Below are 10,680 nucleotides of genomic sequence, written 5' to 3' on the forward strand. Positions count from 1 at the left end.
TGAACAGCATGTCCCTAAATTTCTAAACATTCTTCTGATATTAAAGGGTCAGTTTCCCCAGGGTGAAATCTGGAAAGGGAAGGAAGAAAATTTTACAGCTGTAAAGAAAGTAGTAATGGGAACTTTTATTTTTGCTTGCCATAATTTTTTGATTCAGCTGTAAGTATTCCGTATTGAAAAGTGACCCTGGAAATTTTTAGAAGTTTACTGAAGACTTTTTATTTTCTCTTTTTAAATGCAGAGATTGGCTGGCCTAGAGAGACTGTTTAGGCAGCTCTGAGCTCACCGATGTCGGTGAGGTTGGGAAAGACTAGGGACACTGCAAATCTACAACTCCAGCGCTGAAAACTTTCTACTTTTAAATGCACGCATTGCACCAGTCTCTAACTTGTGGCTGCATAAAAGCCTCATGCAGCAATTGGAGGCAGCCAAATGGCTCCTGGAGATACGGCGCGGTTCTGTTATCTGTAGCAGCTTTACTGTCACATGAAAAGTAAAAGTGCCACAACCTGACACTTCTCAGCTGTGGAGCTGGCTTGGACCAACTCCAGAGCCCGTGGCCAGGTGGCAGCTGTGCAGGCTCGGTGCGGAGGGATGATAATAGCACGGAGCTGTAAACAGGACGCTCCACCCTGCCTCGGCGCCTCTCGCAGCCTCCTCCTTGTGCCCGAAACGCTGCGTGGTGCACGCAGCCCTTCGCACTGTAAGGAGGGGACCCTGCTTCCAGCAGCACCCTGGCCTGTGTCTCCCAGCTGCCCGCTGCTCTTCGGGCTTCTCGGCGCCGCTTAAACACAAGCAGAATTGTTTGGTAGCAGAGTTGTACTTCATGAAGAGGAACAGCAGTTCTTGCTGTTCTTACATTCATGACTTTAGATGTTTGTCAGCCATCATACATGATGCAGTTGTCGCCGTAGGAGGCCGTATCGCCTCTGCTCTTGGTCATGTCTTCTCGAGGTCCTTTCAGGCTGGTTTTGATTGTGTTGCCCTGTTGAAGGTTTGGAGTATGAAGATGCGATGGCTCTACCAAGGGAGGGCTCTCAGAGAGCTCTGTGGGGGACATGTGGTGTCAGAGTAGTTGGGGGAGAGGGACTGCCTATTGCGGTAGCATTCTGTTCTGCCAGCAGCTTGGTTGGGGAGAGCAGCATGAGAGGAAGAGACAGATGAAGTCGTACGTAGGGGAGATGCAAGTACCATAGCCTGTGGGGACAAGGAGGCACTGAAGAGGAAGCTGCAAATACTAACGAGTTTCTAAATTAGTTAGTGGTAGTTGTCTTACTGTTAACTGTTGGGAGCAGGGAGTGTGCCTTGAAATGCCAGCTGGACCCAACACAATAAGCCTTTAATCCAGTGTGGACCTTACAAGGTGTGGCTGTCATGTAAGGACTAATGCTTCGCTTGCCCTCCCACGTGGCTCTTTGTTCCTCCCCTTTTCTCACCTAGAACTCGAATTCCACTGCTCAAATGGTATTTCAGCTGATAAAAAGATGTATTTAACAGGCCATGTCCCTGGAACAGTCTCAGCAGTGAGCCTGCAGTGGGTGCCGCAGCACCTTTGTACACGGAGGTATATGGCAAACATAGTGCTTAACAGTTTCAATGCTGGTTTTAGCATGGTTAACTTGCTACCTGCCTGCCGTGCCCTGATTTTGGGGAGGAAGGAGAGAATGTCTGTACACAAACCACCTGGAGCAGAGCGCTGTGCATGGCCTTAATATCTTGCCAGGAGGCCACAGGGCTGGTTCTAATGTGCATGGTAATTTGCATGTCTAATCAAAACAAAATGCAAACAAACTTTCCTGCTGGCTTGAACTTGCCTCTTTCTTGCTACCTTTTTGGTTTTGGTGATAACTCCTTTTTTCAGCTGCGAGGCTGCGGAAGAGGGCAGCCGTGCTGTTGGCCCACGAGCCACGCATTGGTCGCTCCTCGTTTGGAGCTGGCCAGGATGCGATGGAGGAGACGGGGAAGGTGCAGCAAAGTGCGTGCTGTATGTCTCCCCTTGCCGTAGCCTGCCAAGAGACACTTGGCTCTCCATCCGCTCTGCTGTTGGCTTGCGATGGGGTTGTGCTGGTGTGCATTGTTGCTGACACACAAACTGGTCTTACTTACAAAGCTTTTCTGTTAATCATGTTTCGAGCTACTGTTATGAAAGTAACATCTGAACAGGCAATGTGGCCGTCTCACAGAAGCTGAGCAGACCCAGAGCTCCTGGCTTTGAGCTTGGGACCTGCCAGCGACGGGTAATGACAGTGAACAGGTTGTACATCTTATTTTCTGGTCTTTGAACAAGTACACACACCAACTAATGCACCAAGTGCTCACATAGTCCTGCTGGAGGATCCAAAGCTCTGCAGATGTCCTCTGCCTCTCTGAAACTGGAAGTGAGCAAGAGCATGCTTCCCTGGGGGAAACTGAGGTATACAGGCTCCCTCTTGCTGTTGGGTCTTACCATAGGTAAGAGCATGGGTTCTCCAACTCCAGCATTATGCTCCATCTAGTAAAAAATACAGCCTTATAATCAGTGTAGTGGTGGGGTTTTTTTCTATGGTGTTCATGCAGAAGTAATGTGGACATGCGTCCTGGCTTCAGCATGTCAAGTATTTCATTCGGTTGTGTAGCAGCTCCATTGACTTCAACTGGAATGTCTAATCAATGATTCTGAGCAGCCACTTAAGGACTGTAATAAAATCTCTGCTTCTAGAGAAGCAATCTTGGTGATAAGCGTGAATAACGGCGCTCTGCAGTGGAGCGGAGGAATGAGTAGGAGGGCATATCGAGCAGTCAATCCGCCAGCCCTTGCTGGCCTACTCTATTGAAGTGGTGTTTCTGTTGCTGCTTGCTTTCAATAGCTGACTTGGAGCCACAAATCTGCCTGCACTGAGGCTGGGTGGCCGCGTGGCCTTGGCAAGGAAGAGCTGCTGCTGTTGTGAGAGTGGGAATTCGTTAGAAGCAAAACTCTGGTTTCTGAAAAGTAAATGGACTTCTCCAGGCTCCATGTGCTGGTTCCCTTCTTGTGATCCCAATGTGTATGGGCTTGTTAATTGTGATAGCTGTTGCTGAATCTTGTCTGTGGAAGTGTAATTTGCTTTTCTTTTTGCCCCTTGTTTAGCTAGCGTTCCCTGTGCTGCTGCTGTTGAGAAGACCTGCCGTCCCCGGCAGCCCCATGTGCGGCGCACCTCTTCGCTGGACACCATCGTGGGCTCGTACCTGTTGGGACAGTGGCCGCGGGATGCTGAAGGAGCTTCTGCTTCGTGCATGAATGACAAAGCTACCCAGGTACAAACACCTGCAGACTGCCCTTGAAGTCTCTGGGCCAGGAGAGGATTACAGAACTGAAATGAGCTGTGTAAACTGGGGGTGAATAGGGAAGGCATTATATTTCCATCCGTCCTGCTGCAGCTTTCTAGGAAGGCTTTTTTCCCCTTTTTCATCTCGGCTTCAATGGATTCCACTTTGGTGCAGTTAGAATTTCCTTGGCCTTGTTTGGAGGCAGATGGCCTCTGGCTTTCTTCTCCAGTACTGGCTCAATGCTACCTTTTTTTTTTTTCCCCCCTGGCTTGCAGTTTTGGGCCAAGTCCTTATATAACACTCATGGGCTCTGTGCCACACACTGCGAGAAGTCAAGGGTGCTCCCACAGAAGAGCTCATGAGCGGCGCAGCTCTCTACTGTAGAATGGAAAAGCTCCAGACCTCGAGGAACTCTTAGCAACCTGTAAATATTACTGTATGGCAGCAAATAGTGCTTGCCTATCTGCAGAGGTGAAAGAATTTAGAAGGATAAGAGCAGCTGTTTGCTTAACGAGTCGTTTATGTAGTACATTCAATCTCTGTTAACTTGCTGTTTGATCTTTGCTATTCAACAATTTATTACTGGGCTGTTTGCAGGAAATTCTCAATTGGATTCCAACTTCCATTGTCTTTTTCCAAAGTATTCTTGCCTGCTTTTGTTTCAGTTCTAGTGCCCAAGAGCGCTGCTGAGGGCAGAGGGCATGCTGGAAAGGAAGGGAAAGAATTTGTCTAACTTTATTTTTGAGTCAGGGAAGCACACTCTTCCTTTCTGTCTTCATCAGCAATGGTGGGAACACAGTCCTAGTGTTTTGGGGCTAATTAGTTTGTCTTGCATGTGGCCCTTTTGGGGAAAGGCTTGGAGGAGAGGGGCACCTCCTTCTTCCTGGAATGGAAGATACCGCTATGTTAATTCAGACTCTGCTGAGCATGGAGCTGATCGCTCCTCTCTGCAGTGAATAGGCCAGGTGTGCCACAGTCTTTCATCAGTTATCTGCAAGTGTCTTGCAAATGCTAATTTTTACCTTGCAGCACCCCTGTGAAATGAGCAGTGGTCTCCACTGTTTCACACACAAACCTCTGCGTGTCAGATGATTTGTCTGTTGAAAGCTGGGAATAAAGTCCTCAGTCCTAGACTGCCCTGTGTATTAACAAAATGTTCTCATTGTAACCTCTAGGACTCTGCCGCACCTTCCATGTTTTCGGGCTTAATGGTTACCAAACTTGGGACTTTCTCTGCTAGCCAGTACACGTTTACTTCCCTCCTTATTCAGCTACTCATCAGCTGTTTTGCAGAGCTCTGTAGATTTGCTATCATAAGGTGGTTAATTGAGAGATACAACTGCAGGTGCTCAGTGTGGGGGTGAGGATGGCAGCACTATACATGATTGAAGCTTGTGGCTTTATCTTGCTGTGCAAAGCATTTTTTTCTCTCCTTTTTCTGAGGAAGCGGTTTTGCCACAGTTAGTACAAAAGGTTCTGTAATTTCCTTCTGCCTTGACAGTCTGCCTGCAAGAGGTGGGATGCGTACACACTCTTCATTTTCAAGCCTCCCTATTGCAAACAGCATCTTTTTTTCCTTTTTAGGCCCTATTTTTTTGTGAGTAGTGGTGCAGTGCCCAGAGTGCTCTGAGTATCATGGCAATAGTCTGCAATAAATGACTTCAGACAGGGCTCAGGAGGCTTCCAGTGGCTTGAGGAGAGTTTCTGTTATGTCCTGCAAAGCAGGACTGTTCTTAGCAGCTGGAGTTCAGCCTCCCACAGGCTTGCTTCTTGCAGTAATGTGGGATAGAGCTGCGGTCTTGTCTCTTAAACCATTACCTCTTCTCCTTAGCTTTCTTACGTGCGTGATCTACTGGGATACAAAGTGACACAGTGTTTTGGGATAACGGCCAAATAATGATGTTTGAGTTGTTTGAGAGAATATTTGAGGTAGGAAATGAGATCAGATATGCCATGTGCTGAAACTGCACGATTGGTCTTTGCCGTAGGATTTCCTATCGTGTTGGTCTGTTCTTGGCTCTGTCTGGCACAGTTCGGGGTAGCATGGGGATGGCTGTGACCAACTGCTCTGAGCTTAGCAGGACCTCAGAGCAATGGGTCAGGCTGAACAGATCTCTTCTTAAATCCAACTGAACACTGTAAATCGAATGGGACGACTTCTGTGCCGTGATGTCTGCTGCTTACAGGCATTGCAAAATGGAGGCCCAGACAGCAAATGGTTTTAGCTGTAGGGAACGCGGTGTGCTGCTTATAGTGGTGTGTGTAAGGACTGGTTTCATTCAGAGCCTGTTAAGTCAGGGTTGGATTTCTGCCTAGAAATCACCTGTATCCCTTTACAGAAGGGAAACCTGGTACCTCTCTAGGTAACTTGCCTCGTTCCTTTGGTTTAAATAGATTATAAAACCTGTTTTGAGAGAAGAGGCTTCTGTCATCCTCATGACTCAACAGAGTTGTTTAAAACAGCTGCTGTTCTTGCAGTAGCCTCTGGGGAGGTCACTTAAGCTGTTTGGAGAGGAACTGTTCTCAGGCCCTTGCACCTTCTGGCAGCCTGTCGCTGAGGATGGAGGAGGGAAGTATCATCCAAAGCCTCTCCCAGAAATGGCAGGCAGCATTGACACAAGGGTGAGTGTTTTGAGAGACACTGAAATGTGATGTTGGGAAAAAATGATGGCTGGTCTTGAAAATGATGTGCCTTGGGACTGTTCCGGTCCTGGAGTCTCCGCTGAGAGGGCTGAGTTCAGTGGAAGGAAGTTCACACCCTTTGCTGATCGGATTAACAGCCCTTTCTGATTTCAGTTGATATGCAAAATGTAGCTGTTGCTTGGAAAACAGCTGTGTAATGTGGTGCTGAGGCTGTTTTTCTGCATGAAGAGAGTCAGCTGAGAACTGCCAGCCCTGCAGATGGAGGGACATGAGCTGGAGAGGCAGCTGCTTTCTTCCAGTGCTCCGGCAGCGGCAGTCAGTCTGCAGGCCAAACTCTGGTTTTGGTTACGCCTTTGAACTCCGATACGGGAGCCTGAGGTCTCAGAAGCAAGTTGTATGTTCTCACAGTTGGGTGAGGCTTTTCCTTTTGGTAATGATACAATGAGCGCCTGAAACCCTACGTCACCGTTCATCAGACGGGAGCCTGTGCAAGCAGCGCAGGGAGCAGTTGTGGTTGTTTCTCCGGAGTAATGGTTTGGTGCGCTTTATCTCGCCAGGTACTTGTGGTGAAAAAGCCACTGACTTCTGGGCAGGTCTCTCGCCATGTAGGTCTGAGAGATCCAGTTTCCCAATAAGCGCATGGCCAAAATCACTTTGTTTTGGCAAATAGAAATAGTTGTCTATCTCAGTGCACATTACTGAGTTGTGTTAATGGGGGGATATAGGAATTAGGCAGTAGTTAATCACTTATTCTTAGGACTCTACCACCAGTCTCAAACCAGTAAATGTTGTGATTATTCTCAGCCATGTTTCTCATCACTTCAGACTCCAGTGTCCTGGCATGACGCAGAAGTGGGGAAAGCCAGCTCCAGTGCTCACAAGCGTTCTGCTTCTTGGGGTAGCACAGATCACCGCAGAGAGGTAAAATAGACCACTCCCAATGCTTGAGCAAGATCTGTGTTAGCTGCTAATGTACAGGAGGCTCCTGCTTGCATGGGAGGGGAGTGGGAGGACAGGATGCTGTTGAAGATGAGACCTTGGCCTTTGTTCTCATCTCTGACACTCTGCGATTCAACTAAAGACTGGTCTTGTTGGCTTCCTCTAGCAGGCAGCTATTGTAAAGTAGCTCCACTGAAACTCAGTGCCTTGCTTGTTGGCATTGTGGCGTACGTGGGTCCCAGCGGGGCGTGGTTCCTAATGCTCTGGAGGTAGAAGATAACCCAGATCCACTAGAGGAAGGGCACTGGCCATGTTGCAACAGGGGAGTTTGTGACGAGGCCTTGCAAGTACTTCTGGTCCGTTCTTTGAGAGGTGGCCGGAGCTTCTGCTTGTGTGATTGAAACCGTCTGTATTTTGGCACTTTCTTATGGGTTGGAAGAGGGGGAGGAGAGAGGCATGGCATGATCCTTTTTGGTGGAGGTGTGTTGGCTTGTCTGGTTCTGTAGCTGAAACTTTGTTTGCTAGATTGCCAAACTGAAGCAACAGCTCCAGCGAACAAAGCTAAATGGCAGAAGTGGCAAAGAAAAGGAGAAGAGCTCCCCACTTCAAGGGGACCATGCTGTCATTGGATCACTCAGGGTACGTTCATGTCTCCCCCTGCTCTGCTGTCACTGTACGTCCTAGTGAGGTGGAGAGCAAGCTCCTTTGGGCAGGTGTCCAAGCTGTTCTCAGACTTCTGCTCTCATGCCCGAGAAGGGAGAATTTTTTTCTCTTCTCTCACCTCTTCAACATGTCCCTGTGCTTTGATCTGCAGTTAGTGAGCTTACATGACTCTGCTGTCAATCTTCTCCTATCAGCTTCCTGGAAGGCTTTGGCTGAGCCCTGGAGAGCTATGAAAACAGGACCTAACTGCTGAGTTGTGCAGACGTAACTAACGTCTTTGATTCTGGATTGTTACAGGACTCTCCTTCAGGCTTCCTTTCTCCATCTCCCATTTTGAGGCTCAGCCCCTGCTTGCATAGGAGCCTGGAAGGGCTAAACCAGGAACTGGAGGAAGTGTTTGTGAAGGAACAGGGAGATGAAGAGCTTTTGCGGGTAAGTGAAGGTCGCAAGATTGCCCTGAATCTTCTGGTGGTCCTGGAAATCCTTTCCTCTAAAGACACTACCTGTATCTGTTTCTCGGCTGTGGGGATGGCCTCTGTTTTAGGATGTCTAGTTTTAGTTTGTTCTAGGCATGTAACTGTCTAAATTGGGTCAAGTGCCTGCTGCCTTCCCTCCTTAAAACTTGTGGGTGCTATGAGAGATCAGCCATTAGTAATCCTGGGATAGATGATACCTCACTGACAGCTTTAAGACACTACGCTGGCTAAAGGTAGTGTGCATCAAGACTGCTGTGTGGATGTGGGAGAGGTGATCCCCAACAGCTTATGAACTGAAGTGCATTACAGGATAAGGAAGGACCAGTGTCCTTCTGGTTGCAGAGGGCTGCCTCACCCCTGAAGTGGAAGCTCTGCCCGTACCTGGATCCAGCACCCCAAGTAGCTGCTATCTGTAGGTGCAACTGTTAAACCTCTTCTTTGGTGACAGAGTTTTCTTGCTCTGCTAAGACTTTGCTTCCTCCCTAGATTTTGGATGTCCCAGACGGCCACAGGGCACCAGCGCCTGCCCAGAGAGGCTCTGGAGATGCATCCCTGACTCTGGAGCCCAGCAGTGGCAGCTGGCGCAGCCCCTCCAGCCTCTCGCTTTCTCCTTCCCCTTCCGTGCCTCTCCGCCTTTCTCCACGCACCCCGGTGAGACTGGCAGCGGAAGAGCCCTCCTCTGCAGTGGACGAGGTGCAGCCAGATCCAAAGGAGAAAGGTAAATGCACAAAGCAGAGGGGCTGGGAGGTCAGGAGAGACAAAGGGGGCCAGTGCTACACAAACCTCGGTGCAATGGCTTCTCCCTGTCTGTGTGCTGGCTTGGAAGCTGCAGCTGAGATGGGAGAGAGGGTCTTGGCCAGTTTGGCTAAACTGGACTCTTAAAGCTCCAGCAATTACCTTCCAGGTGGGTGGTTTCCAGTACTAGATGGAAGATGTGAACTGGGATTCTGCGGCTTTGGGGTATTGTAGCCTGCAGCCCCGGTGTCTAAAAGAACGTTGAGTTAGAGTGCTGTTGGATTCTTCTCAAAATTTCTCAAAATTTGTCTTTTCTTCCTTGCTAGAGGAGGGCAGCCCTTCACCAGTCCTGGCCTTTGCTTCTTCTCCTCGACCCAACCACAGCTACATGTTTAAACGGGAACCTCCTGAGGGATGTGAGAAGGTCCGGGCCTTTGAAGAAGCTTTGTAAGTAGGAGGAGTTGTTGGCAGAAGAGAACTCGTGTGAGGTTGGTCTGGTGGGAGGATGCTGGGGTGGGGGCAGCTGAGGCTTCTGTTGCTGCAGTTGCCACCTCTACCCTGTTGTAACAGCAGGGAGCAGCCTCTAGGAAGACACTCCCAAGAAAAATGTGGCTGCTCAGGCCCTGGTGAGAGCAGCTGAAAGCTGAATTGCTAATCCTCAGACACAATCGGAAGGATCTTGTGATTCCTTGCCCTTCCCAGGCAGTAGACTTTTTTTCCTCAGCCTGCAGAGGCTTCTTGAGGAGAAGAGGTAGTTCCTCCTGTAAATGAGTGTGCTTTCAAAAGAAAACAGGCTCTCTACCCAAAGATGGGTCCAGCTCACCAGAGGCAGTTTGGCTTTTAGTCAGGCTCTTCGAAGAGTGCACAACTGCGGGTGTTTTTCCTGTGGCTACTCGGTGACTGTGGGAGTGTCTGTTCCTAATCGTGTCTACTCTGTCTCTCTCCTTCAGCTTCCCCAGCCCCAATCAGACTTTTCAGCCTTCCTGCCCAGATAAGAACAAAGTGCACTTCAACCCCACCGGTTCCGCCTTTTGCCCCGTCAGCCTGGTGAAGCCTCTCTTCCCAAACATGGGTTTCCTCTTCAGGGGCTTTCCAGCTTCTTCCAGCCCTGGCACGGGCACGTTTACGTCCTGCCAGCCCACCGCCCCCACCCCGTTCCTTGGGGTGCGGAAGGATGCCGCAGTAGATAGCTTCAGCGAGGTGTCCAAGTCTCCTTCACTGAATTACGAACACTGGAAGCGTGGCCAGCCAGAGGAGAGTGTCGTCTTCCACAGCTCTCTCGTGGTGTGAAGCCTTTGGGAAAGCTGGCCAGCAACAGCAGTGTGTCTCTGCCAGCCTGTGGAGACTAGTGCCTTGAAGGTGGGACGTGACAGCCAAGAGGCAGCCCTGGGATGGAGAACCACAGCAGGCTTCCTCTGAGGATGACAGAAACTGTGAAGTACAGTGTGCCGCGGGACTCCTCGCTGCTGGAGAGGCTTGTTTCTCCGAGCCTCCCCTGTTCAAAGCACTTTCCTGTGTTGAATTGTCTTTGTTTCCTGTGTGATTGTTTTGCTGGTGAAGAGCAGCTGGGCCCTGCTGCAGGGAGCAGAGGTGAACCGTGCTCTGTGCCTCTGTGAACGAGGTTGAGCTGGGAGGATTCAGGTGGGCCTTCCTAGTAGCCCTCACCCCTGCGGCTGCCTGGGGCTGCCAAAGCCTGGGAAGGGGGCAGAAGGGGCTCGTAGAACGGCTGCCCTTGGGTGTATTGGAGCAGCAAATATTGTGTAGCTGTGCTATTAAGACAGCTCATCCCTCTCTGAGCACAGAGAGGGCTGAGAGCAGTGGATCCTGGACCATACCTCCCCTGGACACCTTTATCCCTCAAAACAAGCCTGGAGCTTTAAGAATGCTGTGCTAAATGGGGAGGGTGTGGGTGACTAAAGGAGGCTTCCACAGGTCTGTA

At 49.8% G+C, this 10,680-nt stretch overlaps 1 protein-coding gene across 1 annotated transcript; it reads left to right on the plus strand.

The window, feature by feature from the left end:
• Positions 1–1,861: 1,861 nt before the first annotated feature.
• On the plus strand, positions 1,862–10,031 carry FAM117A (family with sequence similarity 117, member A; the record flags this gene model as incomplete). Its single annotated transcript, XM_010296069.1, is given in 11 exon segments — positions 1,862–1,975; positions 3,107–3,273; positions 6,754–6,849; positions 7,393–7,506; positions 7,828–7,962; positions 8,493–8,724; positions 8,976–8,988; positions 9,051–9,188; positions 9,692–9,854; positions 9,856–9,905; positions 9,938–10,031. Coding segments are annotated over 11 exon segments (1,316 nt in total), but the record flags the coding sequence as incomplete, so codon positions are not given.
• Between the last annotated feature and the right edge of the window lie 649 nt (positions 10,032–10,680).

This window comes from Phaethon lepturus, unplaced genomic scaffold, assembly GCF_000687285.1.
Source record: "Phaethon lepturus isolate BGI_N335 unplaced genomic scaffold, ASM68728v1 scaffold48071, whole genome shotgun sequence".
NCBI classification, from domain to species: Eukaryota; Metazoa; Chordata; class Aves; order Phaethontiformes; family Phaethontidae; genus Phaethon; species Phaethon lepturus.